This window comes from Rhinatrema bivittatum, chromosome 7, assembly GCF_901001135.1.
Source record: "Rhinatrema bivittatum chromosome 7, aRhiBiv1.1, whole genome shotgun sequence".
NCBI lineage: Eukaryota > Metazoa > Chordata > Amphibia > Gymnophiona > Rhinatrematidae > Rhinatrema > Rhinatrema bivittatum.
In genome coordinates this window covers 150,076,133-150,096,381 of record NC_042621.1, presented here as the reverse complement: position 1 = coordinate 150,096,381, position 20,249 = coordinate 150,076,133, and the positions used below count along the sequence as shown (strand labels likewise).

Sequence of the window (20,249 nt, the reverse complement as noted above, 5' to 3'; positions counted from 1 at the left end):
TCAAAGAGATCTCTGATTCCAATCATGATCTCCCCAATAACACAATTCCTAGGTCTATCCTTAATAACCTTAAGCCTTCTAAACTCACAGTCACTCTCAAAAAAATCTCACTTGCTCAACGACCATCTCCTAGACTCTCAACCGGACATTTGTGCCATTACCGAAACATGGCTGAAAAACACTGATACAGCCATAATCAACCAACTACCAATACAACAATATGACGTCTTCTCTATCCCCAGACCTAAAAAAAGAGGGGGTGGAATAATGTTAATCACAAAAAAAGAATTAAGACTAACTCAACAAGCCTTCAAATCTACGACTAAATTAGAAATCGGATTATTCAAATCCTCCCAACTCCAAATCTGCCTTATTTACGCCCCCCCAGGGCTCCTAGAAGCCGACCCCTCTCCACTCATCGAAATTATAGCCAAACATATCGACTCCATCTTACCCGCTATCATTTTAGGAGATTTCAACATCCATGTTGATTCTCCCTCCCCATCTTCCAATTGCGAAGCCCTACTTTCCTCCTTCCAGGCTATGGGATTCAATCAAATCATAAATAATCCCACCCACAAGGCAGGCCACACGCTTGACCTGATATTCACTAATGAAACCATCTCGCCCATCTCCCCACCTTCCTGCTCCCCCATCCCCTGGTCAGACCACTCGTTGATAGTTACAAAACTAGCCATTAATCAAAAACAGACCCCTGTTGCTTCCAAATCCTCCATCCAATTCAGGAAACCTTGTTCAATGGACGCACTCAACAACAGCCTTGCCAAAGACCTATCCAAACTGGACTTCACAGATGCTGATACCGCAATTAATTCCTGGCAAACAATCACACACGCAGTAGCAAACTCAATTTGCCCATTATCCTCAAAAATTATCAACCCAGCACGCTCGAACAAAAAACCCTGGTTCTCTACGGAATTAAGAAAACTCAAACAAGACCTACAACACAAGGAACTACGCTGGCGGAAAGACCCCTCCCCCACATCATTGGCTACTTACAAAACAGCAATGAGTTTCTACAGAACATCGATCACCCGCACCAAACGAGATTTTTATGCCAAAAAAATACACGGTTTCCTATACGACCCGAAAACGCTCTTCTCATATGTGGCAGCCCTCACCACTCCCACTTCCCCTACCTTCTCAGAAGAAGAAGCCCAAAACAAATCTACAGAGTTGGCGATTTTCTTTGACAACAAAGTCAAAAACCTACTTGGCCCACTGGCAACATCCAACAAATCATCAATAGCCTTACAACCCCCCAGCCAAACTCCTAGCCAAAATCCATCCTCTACTATTCTTAAACAGACGCTAGTATCTCTTGAACCTACATCATCCCTGGAAATAGAATCGATTATCAAGAAAATGAAACCCTCATCTCACCCTCTAGACCAAATACCAACCAAACTTCTCCTCACCATTCCTAACACCATTGCCAGATCTCTGGCAGACATCATAAATTGTTCCCTCAATCAAGGATCTGTCCCTGACTCCTTAAAAATTGCTTCGCTGAAACCCTTACTAAAAAAACCCAATCTGGACCCAGCCAACCCAGCAAATTTCCGCCCCATCGCAAACCTACCTTTTATAGCTAAAATAATGGAAAAACTTGTCAACTTCCGTCTCACTGACTACTTGGACTCCCACAATATCTTATACCCTTCTCAATTCGGTTTCAGGAAACGCCTAAACACAGAATCCCTCCTTCTTTCTTTAACGGACACCATCCTGATGGGCCTTGACAAGGGACAATCTTACCTCCTAGCCCTACTCGATATTTCTGCGGCGTTTGACACGGTAAATCACGACATCCTCATCAGCCGTCTAATGGAAATAGGCATCTCTGGCTCTGCACTGCTCTGGTTTAAATCCTTTCTGAACAACAGGCACTACAAAGTTAAAATAAACGACAAAGAATCCCACCCCGTCCCATCAAAACAAGGAGTACCACAGGGCTCTTCTCTGTCCCCTACCCTGTTTAACATATACCTACTTCCTTTATGCCAGCTGCTCAATAGCCTCAACCTCACCCATTTTATATACGCAGACGATGTGCAAATCATAATCCCCATCTCGGACCCCATCTCCTCAACTCTAAATTTCTGGAACGACTGCCTACATGCCATCAACCAGCTTCTCACGAATCTCAACCTGGTCCTAAATACGTCCAAAACGGAACTCCTGGTTATCTCCCCTAGCGATAACCACCCCTTCACTAATAACACAATAACCCCACTAGCAAGCCATGTCAGAGACCTTGGGGCCACCCTTGACTCCAGAATGAATTTCAAAAAATTCATTAACGCTACAACTAAAGAATGTTTCTTCAAGCTACAGGTCCTGAAGCATCTAAGACCGCTCTTACACTTCCAGGATTTCCGTTCTGTGCTTCAAGCAATACTGTTTTCAAAGATTGACTATTGCAACGCTCTTCTACTCGGTCTCCCCGCCTCTTCGACCAAACCTCTACAGATGCTGCAAAACGCAGCAGCCAGGATCCTTACAAACACACGGCGCAAGGACCACATCACACCTATCCTAAAAATCTTACATTGGCTTCCTATTCAACATAGAATACTGTTCAAAGCTCTCACTATCATCCACAAATCGGTCTACCAACAATCCTCTCTCCAACTCACCTTCCCTCTGGAACTACTTACATCTTCAAGACCAATAAGAACTGCCTACTAAAGTAAGCTCAAGGCCCCTCCCAACAAATCATCAGTTCACAACTCCATCCACAAGCGAGCTTTTTCAACAGCAGGTCCCCTACATTGGAATTCGCTTCCTCAAGACTTACGCCAGGAACAATGCCATTTAACCTTCAGAAAAAAACTTAAAACCTGGCTGTTCACACAAGCCTATCGTTGAAGGATTCCATATTAACCAACTCTCTCTCAACCTCCAACCCACCCTTCTCCCTCCCCGCACTCCCAAACTTTTTTCACTTTTTTCCCTTTTCCACTCACATCCTCAACCCACCCTTTTCCCTCACCCCCGCCACTCCTCCCATCTGACATAACATGTATATTCCAGCTGTATATATTCCATATATATATATTTCCATGTATATTTCCGCTGATTATAATCCATGTTTTCTGTATTATTAATTTATTGTTTTATGTTAATTTATAGTTTGTAATTTTGTTAACTTATTGTTCAATTACTTAATTCTGTCCTATCTTCCGACATCCATGTTTTTACTCTCCCTGTTTTAATGTAACTTCTCTTTTCCACTTATACGTTAATTGATTTTTCCCCTTGTTCTAATGTAAACCGGTACGATAAGACCTGGTCTTGAGTGTCGGTATAGTAAAAGAAGTTAAATAAATAAATAAATAAATAATACATCACTCGCTGAATTACTCTCAATAAAAACGGAAGCCGCTCTGAATAATGGCTAAAATGAGAATTATAATAAAGCATACTCAATCACTTTCTTTAAAAGCAATGCCGAATAGGCATGTTTTTAAGTTCTTTTTAAAAATTTTGATATCAGTTTGCTTCAGCCGCGCATGTGATCAAAACCCGCGCACATAACGAATTGCTGTTTTGCCGTGGGTCTTATTACATTGGCCCCTTGGAATATTTAAATGGAAAGATTCATCTTTCAGATAGCTGTGTTAGATGGCATCCACATTAACTTATTTAGAACAACTGGATCTTTTTCTTTTTCTTTGTTGCATGCCTCTGGCTAGTTTTCATTTCTACATTGCTTTTATTCCACTCTCAATTCTCCCGTGTTTTCTTTTGTCTTTTTTTTTCCTGAATTTTCACTTTCTTTTCTTTTAGTCTGTTTCTTTCTGCCTACAAGTCTCCTGAAGTATCTGACATTTTTGGCATCTTCTGCACTCTTCCTTGGTCTCTCCCTCCTTCTAGGCCTCCCAGATTCCCTTCTATTGTCTATCCTTTCCTTTTCTCTCAGCCTTTCCCTCCATCTCTCCTTTATTTCTCTTTCCTCCATTCCCTGCATCTCCCCTCTATCCTTCATCCCTTTGGATGTCAGTGTCTGTAACCTGTCCCTCTCTCTGTTTGCCATCTCTCTCATCTACCTCCATCTTGCCACCATGAGGCAAATATTCAAAGGCAGTTAGCCGGATAACTCACACATTATCCAGGTAAATGCTAAGTTTTCAATATCGTTGATACTTATCCAGATAAATTTTAATCAGATAAATAATTACGTGGCTAAAAATTAGCCAATAAGTAATGGGCATTCTGGCACATTCCAGAGTGGGGAAAACTTAGCCATGAAACTTTTCTGGCTAACTCTGATATTACAAACTAGCTGTATATGTTTTTTGGATAATTCTATCCAGCACCAGGAGCATGATTAAAGTTCCTGGATAATTTTAGGCTTCACTGGGTATATTTGAAAAAATATAGCTATTTAAAGTGGCAATATTCTGTATATAAAATGGTGCATGGGCCTGCTGGCCTGATTCCCAGACCTCCACTGAATATGTCTAAAATGGGGCTTGTCAGGCTGACTCCACCTCTTAAAGTACTATTTAAAATTAAAAGTAGCACAGATTTCTTGCCAGGCCCTCCCCTCCCTGCCCATTCCGTGGTTAACCAAAATGTTAACTTGTTGACCCCTCCCACCCACCCAGTACCTTTGCAAACCCCTTTCTGTGTTTGGATGGCAGTGCATTTATACCCACAACGGTGTGGAACTATGTGTTTGCCACACATTAATATGAACACAATCCAACAGGTATGTTGCAAAATCATTTGCAAAGATCCATGTAAAACAAACCCGAAAAAACAATTTAAACAGGAAAAGTTCAATAATTCCAAAATGCCAAATCTTTATTGAAATGTCAGTGACTGACATTAAGTTTCCTGTTTAAATGTTTTTTTCTGGTTTGTTTTACATGGACCTTTGCAATTGATTTTGCAACACACCTGTTGGATTGTGTTGGGTACACTTATATCGCCATCCCAGTGGCTTCCAGTTTTGCTCTCTGACAGATAAGTTATCCATTTTACAGCTTTTTGAAAATTGGCCTTCATAATTTTATGAGTGGTGTGAGCTGCTAATGCGTGTCACTGGGGTTTAAGATATATACCTATGCAGAAACACTACTCAAAAATGACACAGTATATGAACTATAGATCGGGACCTTCGTTTTCAGTTTTTATTTTTCCTGGAAATTTATCAGTGTTTAGTATAATAAAACAGAGAAAATCATAGGAAAAATTATTCATATTTCCACTGATTTCCTTCCATTTATGTTTATTGTAACAAACATTGATATATTCCAGAGAAAAATAATGAAAACTGAAAACAAAAGTCCCTAAGTATTCGCATACTGGCTTTCTATAAGCCAAGTAACCTTCATAAAATGGAATAGATGACTCCTGTCTAGGTCACATGACAATTACCGTATATACTCATGTATAAGTTGAGAAATTAATGCCCCAAAAAAGGCATAAAAATGCTGCCTCGACTTATACACGCATATTATACACAACCTCCCACCCTCCCAACCCCCCCCCCCCCCCAAGACTCACCGAAAGTCCCTGGTGGGCCAGCGGGAGGGTGGGGGAGTTAAGGCATGTAACAGGGTCCAGCCAATGGCACTGGTAGCCTCAGACACATGGTAAGAGCAAAGTGCCACCGGTGCCATTTAGATTACTGACAGCCAATGGCCCGGGAGTGGGAAATCACTCCCAAGCTGCCCCCCCTGCTGGCCCACCATGGACATTTGGTGAGTCTTGGGGGGATCAGGAGGGTGGAGAGCTTTGATGGGTTGGGGCTGATTTTGGGGGAAGGGAGGGAAGGTTTGAAACAGGGAAAGTAGCCATGGGGGGGAGGGAGGAAAGGATTCATACAGTAGGGACATTTTCTTTTGAAACACTTTATTCTTCTTTTAAAACATAAATAAAATATATTTTTTTAATTTATTGGTTTGTTTCTTAGTTTGATTTCACCATTTCATAAGCCCCCTAGGTTTTACCCTTGACTTATCCACAGGTAACAGATAAATCTTGATTTAGGGGTCCAAAAAATACCCTTGACTTATACATGAGATCAACTTATACACGAGTATATATGGTAGATAATCTTAGGGAATCTTAAGTGTTTCCAATTTAAAAAATAATAGTAATAATTCAGTGTATGTGAAATACTTTGAAAATTATAGATGTGTGTCCTATTGACTAAAATAATGCATTCATTTTCATTTTTAAATGCATTATTGCAACCATTTAACATGGTATTCGCAAATAGGCATAGTCCTTACTGAAAACTGTTATAAGTGGTTATACTTTGGCTGATAACATATCTATGTTCCTGCAGTTACTAATGCAATTGCATTGCGGGCCATAGTACTGCCAGACAGCTCTGCTCCTGGCCATCTGTGTGTCTAAAGGATCATTCAGTCTTTCACCTCCCCTTTCCAGTAAATTAACAGGCCTTGAGATGTACACTAGTTAACATTTTGCTTTATGGGGTGCGCTAGCACAAAATAATGTGTAAACATGATTTGTTGCAATTAATTTTAATACTAATGAGTTTACATTAATTTGCATGTGATTGAGCTCATTAATATTTTTAACATATGGAGGGGTGCTCTACTGGAAAGGCTGCCAACAGCAAACCTGCCAGCTTCTGATCCTGTTGTGGGTAAGCCAACCTACCACATGTTCTACTAGCCAAACCCTGTGCTGTCATCTGTCGCATCACGGTTATTGAAATGCCACAACCTTAGTCATTCGAACATTCTGGCCTTCTCCCTTACTCTAAATCCCATTTCCTTCCAATGCATTGCATGAGCACCCAGGATAGACAAATAAATAAATAAACAAGTGATGGTCTTTATCTCCTTGGGAATCTGATCCACAGTGTCTTCCTCAATGTGTTAAAATACAATCAATATAGTAGTTTTAGAGCAGTCTTAAATGTCTTTCTCCAAAATCAGATGAACTTTTAATCAAGTATTCAACAAATACATTATGGGCCGGATTTTAAAAGAGTTACGTGCATAAGGTACGTGCGTAACCAATTAAAAACCCCCCTGCGTGCGCCGAGCCTATTTTGCATAGGCTCAGCGGCACGCACAAGCCCCGGGACGCGCGTAAGTTGGAGGCGTGTCGGGAGGTGTGTCGGGGCATGGCGCCAGCCCAGGGGCGTGGCCGAGGCCTCCGGACCAGCCCCCGGGTCGGGTCATGGCGCACCAGCAGCCTGTTGGCAGGCGTAACTCTGCCAACAAAGGTAGGGGGAAGGGTTAGATAGGGCCGGGAGGGTGGGTTAGGTAGGGGAAGGGAGGGGAAGGTGCGGGGGGGTAGAAGGAAAGTTCCCTCCGAGGCCGCTCCGATTTCGGAGCGGCCTCGGAGGGAATGGGCATCGCGCGCAGGGCTCGGTGCGCGCAAGTTGCACAAATGTGCACCCCCTTGCGTGCGCCGACCCCAGATTTTATAAGATATGCATGGCTATGCACGTATCTTATAAAATCCGGCATACTTTTGTTCGCGCCTGGTGCGCGAACAAAAGTATGTGCGCACGCTGTCTTTTAAAATGTACCCTTATATTTTTCAGAGATTAAACTAGCAAAGGCATTAACATCAATATCTGGCTTGTTACCACTCCCGCCTTTTGAAGGGATGTCTGAAAAGCCATTTGCCAAATGAAACAATTTCTAGTATTATTTTGAGCTATCATGTTCATAGAACAGAGGTAATTCCTTTTCATCAGATCAATAGTTTTCTTATACAATTTCATGTGTTCTAAATACAACTCTTGTCCATAGAGAATTTAGTTTTACACAAAGTCATTCTAAACATCATCCTGCCTCTTTTATGGAGTGAATTTCCTCAGAAAACCAAGGGACTCTCTTATGTTTCCAAATTAAGGAGTTCCTCAGGGAAAGCACTGATTCTAAAAACCAACTTGTATTTTCATTCCTTTTATCAACTTGGGCAGTTACTTTTCCAACAAAAGTCCCACAGTGCTTTTTGCAGATGCTTTTGATTTCACAATTACTTCTGTAGATAATGTTCCCTTCTTGAAACTGCAGCAAAATAAATCTTTGAACAAATAAAGAACTATTTTTCAATTATGAAGCAAACTGACTTGCAGGCTTAATTTTATTTTATTTTATTTTTACTATTTTTTTGCCCTGCTTTTGTCTGATGATTCAATCTGGACTTAAGAATTGTATATATCCTTTTTACCTGCCAGAAAAAAGATTGAAATAATTAATTCATGTTAACAACAATAACAAAATGCAAAATGTCTAGACTTACCTGTATTTAGGGTGCGTAATAGCATAAATGATTGGATTGTGGATGGCAGAGGCCTTAGCAATCACAGCAGGTACAGAATTCATATAAGGTGTCAGGACATGAGCATATCTTAAGTGGAGAAAATCAGAATAGTCAATTAAGTTACATCCTGGCTGTTTGAAGCAAAAAAGGTTTTATCATTCCCTTATTTTGTATTTTTTTATTTTATTTGCAAACATCTTTGGTGGTATCAAAATTGTACTAAATTATCCATTTCTATTCCTCTGCGGGAGCAGTGGTTTCAAAGTTGGCTGCTGAAAAGAAAACATCACAACTGAAAATGTGTGAAGCAAATTTGAAAAATTACTGTAGGAAATGTGGAAAGATAAAAAATATATATTCAATGAGTACCCAGGGGTTACCATTTGATATCTTGGTACATCACGGGTTATCACAAGGTAAGAATGCAATTGCACAAATATCACTTCTAGAGCTAATGAAATATATGTATATATACTGGTCATATGTTAATATACTATCTCATAGCAAACATGCAAACCAGTAGACCTAGTCCCAATAACATAGAAAGGGGCAACCCAGGGACGAATTTGGCAGGATGTTAATAAAGGTTTGTAAATCAGGAAGGAATAAAAAGGATGTACCTGGGCAGAGCTTTGGGTGAAAGAGTGACTGAACTCCATCCCTTCCAGCTCCAATCAAGGGGCTGCAAGAAACAGAGATTAAGAGAGAGGGGGGAACTGGAGGGAAAAGGAGAGAGAAGCTGGATCCTGAGATGATGTTTCCCTAAGTATCAGGAACCCAGACCAACCAGACAAGCCAGACCAGAAGGAGTAATAGAGGCCCAGGAAGAAGCCAATGAATGAATGAATAAAAGGGGGACAGGTAAGCAGATGATGAAAGATGCTGCAATATAATGTAAACCAAGCTGGGGAATGCAGAACAACTAAGAGAATGAAAGACTAAAGGATATAATATATTTATTTTTATTTCATATTCTGCTTTTTCTAGTGAAGGCAGAAGGCTCATTACAAAGAAAGATATGATTTGCAGTACATATGTTGGGGGGAGCAGGTGGCAGCAGTGGGATTACATGCCAGTCAGAGAGACTAGAGGATATGTTCCTACTTCAAAAAAGAGTGGGAAATTTTGGGGTCCTAATCCCTTCTCCCCATAATGTTTGGAAGAGGTGTTTTTTCTGCACTTGAACAAGATTTTTTCCCTGTAGTAGAAAATCCTGAGAAGCTCATTCAATTGATAGTGGAAGAAAACAACATGCACTGCGACACAGGCATGCAACAGATTGTGCAACAGTTAGCTCAACAATAACAATAAACACAGCAGCAGCTGGAAAACTAGCAGAAATTTATTTAATAACTATTACAGCAACATCTTTTGGGAGGCCTGTCCAGAAAAGCCCCAGATTCATGTCTAAAGCATTTGTTCATGAAATTGGGACCCTATGATGATATAATAGCATACCCGTGACATTTTTCAGGAATGGTTAGTGACTAACACAAAAAAACAAATTGACTGCTACCTACATTTTGGGCAAAGAGGCTAGATGAAAGTTCTCAGATAAAGCAACTATTGGATCCAAGGTTCAGATCTAAGCAGGGAAGCAGTGAGACAAAGAAGCCAAGAACACAGGAGCAAGGTCTAGGGAAGCCATGTACAGGAACAGAGCTTCAAGAAGAAAATCCCAGAAACTCTTTGTGACCGTGATGAATCCCATTTGTCAATCAGGTAAAAAATCTTGGTATCATTTTTGACAGTAAATTGGACTTTACAGCCCAATTGCACTCTATCCTTTCCATGGGCTATTTTAAGCTAAGACTCCTTTGGCATATAAGACCATTTTTAGATTTGGCTGATTTTAGAACAATAGCCCAAGCATTTATTTTATCCACAATCAACTACTGCAATTCCCTGTATGTGGGGTTGCCACAAAACTGCTTACGAGTTCTGCAGAACTCAGTGGTGCGTCTGGTGACAAAAACGCCATTATAAGAGCATATCACTCCCCAACTGAAGTGACTACACTGGCTGCCTGTTTCATTTTGAGTAAAATTTAAAGTTTTGATCTTGGTCTCTAAATCATTCAAAAATGAACATTTACCTTATTTTGCAAAAATGTTTAAGCCCTATCAGCCTTTTCGCTCATTAAGTTCCTCCAGTCAGCAATTGTTAATGATTCCAACCATAAGGGATGCCCGACTGCAAACATCTAGAAACCAGGCACTGTTAGTACTTGGGCCTAAATGTTGGAATGACTTGCCTGTAGAATTGTGGTTATTGCATGATATAAAACTTTTCAGGAAAAAGCTTAAAGCAATATTGTTTAGAGCAGTGTTTCTCACTCTTTTTTCGGCCGGGACACACCTGTCAGATGGTTCTCACATGCGAGACACACTGAACATATGACCATCATGGGGATAAATGGAAACATACTCTCTGCATCCACAAGAACCCCCTCGACCCCCAACAATGGATGCAGAGCAGAACTAGGGCATTACCCATACAACTCACCATACAAAAAAGATATTCTGGTTCTGGTGACATCTCAGTAAAAACTAGAGATGTGAATCATGTGCCCGATCGTCTTAACGATGGGGTTCGGCTAGAGGGGGGGAAAAAATCTGATCGTGGGTGATGTGGGTGATGTGAATCGGAATTGGTTCCGATTCACATCATTTTTTTTTTTTTAGTGAGGCCCGACCCTTTAAAATTAACCCCTTACCTTCCCCCACCCTCCCGAACCCCCCCAAAGCTTTTTACGAGTACCTGGTGGTCCAGTGGGGGCGGGGGGACTGATCTCCCGCTCTCGGTCCATCGGCGCCATTTTGGCTGCCACTTAAAAATGGCGCCGATGGCCTGATAAAAAAAAAAAACCACCTGACCCTTTAAAAACGATCCCTTAGCTTCCCCCACCCTCCCGAGCCCCCCAAAACATTTTAAATTTACCTGGTGGTCTAGTGGTGGTCCCGGGAGCAATCTCCCGTTCTCGGGCCGTCGGCTGCCACTCATAAAGATGGCACCGATGGCCCTTTGCCCTTACCATGTGACAGGGTATCCGTGCCATTGGCCGGCTCCTGTCACATGGTAGGAGCACTGGATGGTCGGCGCCATCTTTAAAGACGGCGGTGGCCATCTTTTCGAAAACAGTGGGTGCGTGCGCGGGAAGAAGAGACCATGCTAGTGTGGTCAGAATCGGCCCGAAGAACAGAAGAGAGGTGCGGTCTGAAGAATGTACAGCGCGGCTCGGAGGAAAATGAAGAAGAGCGTCAACCCCTGCGGCCAATGGGACTCCTCCTCCACGAGGGCTGAAAATGAAGGAGGTTAGGGTTGGGAGGAGGCTGCTGCTACCACTAGTTCTGGGGGGAGGGAGAGAGAGTGAATGAGCAAGCAAGCATGTGTGTTTGAGATCCTGTGTGTGTGAGTGAGATAGCAATGTATGTGTGTGATTGAGAGCCTGCCTGTGAGAGAGAGAGCATGAATGTAAGTTTACGATTGGGAACCTGTATGTGTAAGTTTGTGATTGAAAACCTGTTTGTGTGAAAGAGTATGTGTGTATGATTGAGATCCTTTGTGTGTGAGAGAGATCATGTGTATGCATGATTAAGAGCCTGTGAGTATAAGTAAGAGAGAGCATGTGTGTCTGTGTCTGATTGAGAGCTGGTTTAGGTGAGGGAGCATGTGAGTATGTGATTGAGAGCCTGTGTGTAAATGAGAGAGAGAGAGAGAGAGCATGTTTGTAAGCATGTGAATGAGAGTCTGTGTGTGAGAGAAAAAGACAGCATGTATGTGTGTGATTAAAAGCCTGTGTGTGTAAGTGTGAAAAGATAAATAGCATGTGTGTAAATGTGTAATTAAGAGCCTATATAAGTGAGAGAAAAAGCATGTGTATATGTGAGTGACTGAGAGCACGTGTGTATAGGTGTGTAATTGTGAGCCAGTGTGAGAGAGAGCACTGGTATGTGACTGAGAGAAAGGAGAAAGTTCCAAGCAAACCACCCCTCCTCCTGCTAATTCAAAACAATCTCAGGACACCTGGATATCAAATGCTCCCAGGTATGCAGAGCAAAACAATGTTTGTATCCTTATTTTTCATTACTGGGTCTGCTATTTGTGTCTGCTATTTTGAAATAGTTTATTGGTATCTAGAAATTTTTTATATGAGATTTTAATTATTGGATATTCCACTCATCAGCTGTTTCAAAATAATCTGTTCTTTTTGTTAGTATGGTTTTACTGCTACTGATTTTATATTTCTTGATTTGTTTTATAAGGATGGGTGATGTTTCTTTTTTCCTTTATTACACTGCATACAGAGACTCTGGCTTGTTGCAGTTTCCAATTCAGTTTTTTCTGCATGCTTCTAGTTATGCGTTTTGGCCTCTTTATTCTTTGTTAGGTGAGGGTCAGCACATGTGATTTAAGTGAGGTTTTCTGCTGGCGTGTAGTTTCTGTGTAGGGCTCTATAGCAGCCTGACTTGGTCTGTTTTCCTAATAGGAGATGTATTGGTGTCTTAAGGCCTGGTGTAATATTTCAGTGTTGCCTTTTCTTAGGTAAGGTGGTTACTGTTTAAGTGCTGGAAACTGGCGCTGTTTTGGTGTGGGATGTTTACTATTTATGCAATTTCTGTTCAGACAGAATATGTATCTTTTCCTCGTGTCATTTTGAACAATAAAAATAATTACCGGACCTTTACTTTTTATTTCTGCCGTAAATTGTAATGAGCAGTGTGTCACACATGTGAGTGTGGCCTGTCAGGTGTGTCATGATGGGAAAAAGGTTGAGAACCACTGCTCTGGAGACCCTTTGTACCCGAATTGTCAGGCGACTAACAGAATGGGATCAGGAGAAGAAGCAAAAACACTCTAATCCTGAGAGAAGTGCATTGTCCTTTGGTAGGCAATGATTTCCACATGAGCACAAGATGCCAGCTCAGCTGTAAGTAGAAGAAGAGGAGAGTTGAGAGATACCACTGAGAAGGCCTCTGCCTCTACTGGGGGCTCAAGGGGCACTGACGAGTCAGCTGTGCCAAGAGACCCCAGAAACTCATCAGAGCATCAGTGTCGAGAAACTGATATTCCCAACTCTAGTAGAGGGGAAGAGTGTAGGAAAAGCATTAATAAGCTCTCTCAGATCAAAATGTTAGTGGGAAATTGAACCTCCCACATGAAAATTCCAATTCGGTTATCTTAGAATTGAGAAGAAATACAAACTTTTGCCTTAATTGATATAGGAGCCATAGCATGCTTCACATTTGCTAGGCAACACAAGAATCCATTACAAGAGAAAGGGATGAGCAAAGCAGTGGAGAATATTTTTGGAACCACCTTATCATCAAATCCAGTTACTCGAGAGACTGAGCCAGGGTAGTTCTATAATGAAACAAGGTGAGGTAGCCGCTTCAGGCAGCAGATATTTGAAGCTGCTGTGGGCCAGTCAGGAGGGATGCTGCTGTGGGCCGCCAATGGCAGAGGCCAGGTCGGTGGTGGCTGAAGACAGGCGGGATGCTGCTGCGGGTCACTGCCACTGGAGGCCAGGCCGGTGGTGGCTGAAGACAGGCGGGATGCTGCTGCAGGTCACCGCCTCCAGAGACCAGGCTGGTGGCAGCTGAAGACAGGAGGGATGCTGCTATGGGCCGCCACTGCCGGAGGCCAGGTTGGCGATGGCTAAAGACAGGCAGGATGTTGCTGCAAGCTGGCCAGGCTGGTGGCAGCTGAAGAGGGGGGCACTATCTCGTCCCTTGCTTTAGGCGGCAGATTGCCTTGAGCAAACCCTGGACTGAACTATTGACTGAGACAACAAATGATGACTATCCGGTGGAAATACATAGAAACATAGAAACATAGAAATGACGGCAGAAGAAGACCAACCGGTCCATCCAGTCTGCCCAGCAAGCTTCACACATTTGTTCTCATACTTAACTGTTTCTCTTGGCTCTTAGTAACCTTATGTTCTAATTCCCTTTTCACCCCCACCATTAATGTAGAGAGCAGTGCTGGAGCTGCTTCCAAGTGAAATATTAAGTTTGATTAGTTGGGTAAGCGGCAGCATAGCTCTCTGCCATGAAGCAGAGGGCAATGCTGGAAATGTGTGAAGTATCAGTTTTTCTTTTCCCCTGTCATTGAAGCAAGGAGCACCGAAAGTGAAGAATGCCTTGAAAGTCACATTAACTATCATCAAATATTGAAAAGCCTAATAATTGGTAATACCTATAAGCCCATGAACCCATCCCTGTTTTTTTTTCTTTTTTTCTTTTCTTTTTTTAATTGGGAGATGGATGCCCTTCATCCTTCTACTCTGTGAAGGTGGACACCTACCACCGGCCACTGGCATCCCGCTCCGTTAATGCCTCTGTGGCTACTGCCGCTCCATGCAGTGTTTTACTACCTGCTCTTTATATGCGTCCTCTAGAACTGATGGATCCCATCCCTGGGTTTTTTTATTATTTATTTAATTGGGAGATGACATTTTGATTTAATCCATCCCACACTTTGCAATCATCATGAGATTTCCATGGTTGGAAAGCCACGATCCATGTGTTCAGAAGAATATGCAACAGATGTTCTTCATCTCCACCTTTCATCAATAGCATTTTCTTTCCAATTTAGGACAGAAGGACAATGAGCCACAAGAGACCATGCAGATATTCAGATATTATAGAGTAACCAAGGCAGGGGACAGACACTTACCTGAGAAATACTCAGAATATTAGGATGTATTTGACAAGGTGACCACAGACTTACTACCCTCTCATAGAGCTCATGATTGATCAATAAACTTATAACTATGGATAAAGGTTCTGTTTGGAAGATTTTACTCCATGTTGAAATCAGAGATAAAAGCACTAAATGCAGTTTTCGTAAGAACCAACAGACACTGAGAAAGTCCACAAGGACTCTTGGTGCCAGAGGTGTTGCCATGCCCATGTCCAGTTTTGTTGATGCCAGAGGTTTTGCCCTACCTGAGTCTAGCTTTGCTCATGCCAGAGCCTTTATTCCAAGTCAGCCTGGCTCCAGTTCCTAACCCTCCAGAAATGTTTCTTGTGGGAGTCCTGGCTCCAGAGATATTCCCTTTTGGTGGGGAGATGGGGTAGTTGGGTTTTAGAAATGTTCCATCTGGGGTTGACGGGGGGTGGGGGTGCTGAATTCCTTGTTAAGCAGATTTTGGATTTAGGTACATCTGAGAATAACTGCATTATCTAGTAGATTGAAAGGTATATTATTGTGATGAAACAGGTGTTTTACACAGGTAGAAGCAGCTTGAAGAGACAGGAAAGTTAGACTGTCCAGAAGAGAGGGAGATCTAAAGGGAGTTCCAGGGAAACATTGTCTTAAAGTGGAAAGAAAAAACAAACAAGAAGTGGCTAAGGGATTGTAAAACCAGAAGGAACAGGAAGCATAGGGCTGCTGGGAAATGCAGTTTGGAAATCCTTGGCAGAGAGACAATTAGGAAGAAGATAACAGCCACAGAAAGGGGTGTTACTAATGGGGATACACACTTTACAGAGTTACTGCAGAGGATCATACAACCCTGCCTTTCAGACAGCCAGAGAGTCAGAACCAGGCTGGAGAGAGAGGATATATTATCAGGATTAATGGGGCTTGAACCAGTGTCACTAGAAAGCAGAGATTGGGAAACTGTAGAGGAGTCATGAGAGACACAGAGTCAGGGAAAGCTAGGGGGTATTTACTCTCTGGTTGCAAGGTAATTAGAAATGCTTTTGACAAGTCCATCGATTCAGCACAGGGTGTGCCCTGATTGGTGATAGTATATAAGGAGACCAGAAGAAACACATTTTTATTGGTTGTTGTGTCCGTCGGTCGCAGGCAGCTGCGACCTCTCATACTCACCTCTTTTCTTGTTACTTCGTTAATTCTCAGAAGAGTGGCGGGCTCTGCCAGCGAACACCAACCTCCCTGGTGTCCCCGGGACGGCCGACTGCCATCTTGTTCCTGGAGTCAGCTAGCGCGCGTGCGCACAGACCATCTTTAGTACACGTCATGGCGGGAACCTTTGGGGTGTCCGCTCCACATGACGTCACTGCCTTACTGTATTTAAGCTGACTGGCCCGACACTCAGATGAGTTAGCAAGGACTTCCTTCCTGCTTAATTCTGCTCCTTGGAGTTTTTCTCGTTGCTGAATCCGCTTCTCTTTGAAGATCCGGTTCCTACTTCCTGTCTTGCTGTGTGAACGCTCTGAGTACCCGCTCCTTGGGGGCTCTTCTGTGTTCATAGGCTATCCACTCCTTGGAGGGTCATCCTGCCTGAATTCTTGGAACCAACCTTGTGAGTACTTCTACTTCATCTCTCTTCAAGCTTGCTGGGATTTCCTGCAGCGTATCCCGGACCTCAGGCCACTACTGCATCTTCACCAGCAGGATTCACTACACCCTACACTGCACTGCAGGATATTGCTTCATCGTTCTCAAACACCATCTGAGCTCCAGAACCTCAGTCTACCTCAGCATCTTCAGCACCGTGCAAGTTATCTTCGCTGTACCGCGCTCCACAGACCACTGCTGGATCTGTATACCTGAGATATTTTCCATTCTACTGGGAAAGTTATCTGGCGTACCCCGCTCTGCGAGCCACTACCGGATCATCACGTCTGAAGTACTACTCTGGGAATTACCCTCAGTTCAAGAACTGTCCTTGACAGCATTTCCCCCTCCACGGGTTCTGCTGTGAACTGCACCTTTACTGCATTCTCTGCTCCTCGGGTTATGCTTCCTTTCACTCTCCTTCATAATAAAGTCTGATTTATAGCTGTGTCCTGATATTGAGACCGCGCCTACCGACAGTGAGACCCACAGGGCTCCTCCCTGTGGGAGGAGTTATCTCTCACCTCGGCCCAGGGTTCACAACCATACCAAAAACATAACACTGGTACAACAGACTCCTGGGATACATTCTTCTAATTCTCTGCTCATCTGGCCTTGTTTCTGCTCTGCACTCTGCTCCAGTGTTCCTGCACCACATCTAGCTCTACAGTCCCGCTGCAGTGTTACAGCTGGATACCTAGATACCTCCTAAGCTAGGACTGATTTTATCAGTCTTGCCAACTAGCCTCTTAAAGTATGCCTCTTTCTAACATACCATTCACTAGCAAACAGACCAGGGCCGGCTGAAGCACTAAGCGAGCTAGGCCTGGGCCCAGGGCACTGACCATGGGGGGGGGGGGGGGGGGGGGGGGGGGGGTGAGTGGCGGCAGCGCGAGCCATGCTGAACTCCTGCCAGAGTACTCTCTGTGTTCCCTCACTGCGGAGCATTCACCACCAGGCTGGAACTTGTCCGCTTTTGCCTTGATAACCAAGCCTGGGAGGTATGGCGGTGAAACGCTAAGAAGAAGTGAGCGTTTGTGGACTGTTCAAGGTGGCGAGTTTAACCGTCCCTTGAGATGCTAGAAGAAAGTGAGTGTCTGTGTGCTTTTTGGTGAAGAAGCAATTAGAAGAAAGAAAAATTGAGAGAGAATTAGACATTCATTCGGTGGAGATTTTGATAAATAAAAGTCGGGATTTGAGAAAATATATGCATGGGGATATTTGGGAAGATCCTTTGGAAGATATGGGTTCAGTTGTGAATTGAAATATACTCTCCTGAAGAAGCCTGTGAGAAGGCAAAACATGTCGGGAGTATTTTGAAGCTTTGGAAGAAGAAATAAGAGAATTTTCTCAATAATAACGGAGAAAAGGAATTTCACTACGAGAGAGATAATTAATAAGTATTTTTAATGTGTATGTGGATGCATGTATGGATGTTTTTTAATATTCAATGTTGTTATTTGGGAATATATATATTCCTTTGTATATTAAAAATACAAATAATTGTAAAGAGATCTTTATTTAAACATTTTTTGTAATTGAAATAAAAGTTATTACAATAAATTATATGTCACACTATGATATAATCTGATTGATGGTGTGATATATCATTAAATTTGCCTGGATTGTTTATCTTATTGATAAACAGCAACATTCTTTGTTTGGTGGTCCGGGTGGGGGAGGGGACATATGGCAGGCTGGACAAAGTCTCTCCCTCCTCTTGACTCTGGCGGCGGGGCCCCTCTACTCCCCACTGGATGTGCTCTCCTCCTTTGGCCAGGGGAAAGCGTTCGCCGGTGTTCAGGGCAGGGTGGGCGTACGGGATGAAGGTTTTCATTGCATTCAAGGGGCTCTGCGAGGCTTTCCATGTTCTTCCCCATCAGACAGTGCAGGCTGTCAAGCAGCTGATCAAGGTGGGTCAATGCTCCCTCTCCGGATTCCTCTTTGCCGCCGCTGGCGAGCCATGTGGGGCCACCCCCACTCACGAGAGTTAGGAGTCGGGGCTGCGACCGGGGGCAGGGGAGGGTATCAGCGTGACCGGGGGGGACGGCGCAAGGCAGAAGGTGCCTAGGGCACCTAATCCCCTTGCACTGGCCCTGAAACAGACATATCTTGACACTAGGGAACAGTGTCATCAAATTACTCCCAACTATCCATAACAAGTTGCTTGCTAATTGGCGGGCCCCTATAACAGGGCTTCCCAAACCTATTATGGAGACCCCACAACCAGTCTGGTTTTCAGGATATCCGCAATGAACAGGCATGAGATAAATTTACAAATACTGGGTTTCCACTGTATGCACATTTTTCACATGTATATTCATTTTGGATAGCCTGAAAACTCAATTGGCTCTGAGTAAGAAGCCCTGCCCTATAAGATGTGGCAAATGAGAGAGAGAGACTATGACATTAGCAAGTCAGCTGCCAGAGGAGCAAAGGAGAAAATAAATTAGTCATAAGAATGGAAAAAGGCAGCACAGTATGTAATAGGTTATCAATGAATATTTCTGATATAGCTTGCCAGGAGTATGTAAAAATGAGTTTAGTATTCCCTTTTGTAGATTAAGTAAACAATTTTGACCTTTCCTGCCTCAGAGGGAAACAAAGAATGAGTACAATATGATAAACATATACAAATCGCTGAAGGAAATGAGTATTTCTTTTTTAATATACATACAAACTCCACTGGTATGAAGTATAGTTTCTGTGGACTAATATCCTACAGGAGATCCTGTCCATCCAATCAGAACACAAAGATGTGCAATAAGACTACTCCACTGTCTGATCTCACAGAGTCACTCTAGGTGTGATAATGGTATTAATAATTACCCAGCAAAAGCCATCAGAGCTACAGTGGAGTAAGGAGACCAGGAAATGACATAGAGCAGGATGACAATCAAGGCAATTTTTGCCATTTTCCACTCATTCTTCATTTTCTGATACTGTTTTTGGGATTCCTTATTATCATCAGAACCAATTTTCTGAACAGCCCTGCAGAAAATAAATGATATTTTATTAATGATGGTATTTCTACATCAGGGAATGGATGGTCTTAAGTTTACTAAAGATGTCATTCTCAATATATGTACTGTGCCAACAAATAATAGGAATGCTTTATTTCATAAGTCATAGACACAAAACAGGGTTGAATTAGAACAAGTTTGTAACTTGTGAGAGCATTATGTGGATCCCTACTTTAGTCTACCTCACAGAGCTGCATATTCAGCAAGCTGGTGAGCCAGAAACGTCGCTCAGGTGATTGTACCTGGATATTCAGCAGCACTTAGCTAGATAAGTTAGCCACAGAAAAATACCTGGCAAAAGCTACTCAGATAAAGTTTCCCATCTAACTTTAGGCCAGTGATTTTTCTGACCAGATTTACTCGGCTAAGCTATACATCTAGTACTGATTATTGACACTCGCCAGTATTATAGCCATGCCCCAAAATTCCCCCAACCCTTTCTTTCTTTCTATAGCAAAATTTTAGCTGGATAATGACTTACCAGGTCCAGTTTCTAAATTCTAGTTTTGGGGTTTAACTGGCTGACTAAAATGTTGATTAGCATTAAGCTACAACGAATGCGTTTTGAGCTGCCTATTTTCACTAAGTTATCTGAGTTCATTAAGGGGTAGATTTTCAAAG

General features: G+C 42.7%; 1 protein-coding gene across 1 annotated transcript in view; it reads right to left on the bottom strand.

Moving 5' to 3' along the window:
* OPN4 (opsin 4) overlaps nt 1-20,249 on the bottom strand; it is a 172,865-nt gene that overhangs the window by 73,433 nt on the left and 79,183 nt on the right. Inside the window, exons 6-7 of the mRNA XM_029610695.1 lie at nt 19,435-19,596; nt 8,272-8,379 (exon numbers count right to left, since the gene is read on the bottom strand). Of these exons, the coding sequence (XP_029466555.1) occupies nt 8,272-8,379; nt 19,435-19,596 (270 nt within the window). The remainder of the gene's footprint in view (nt 1-8,271; nt 8,380-19,434; nt 19,597-20,249) is intronic.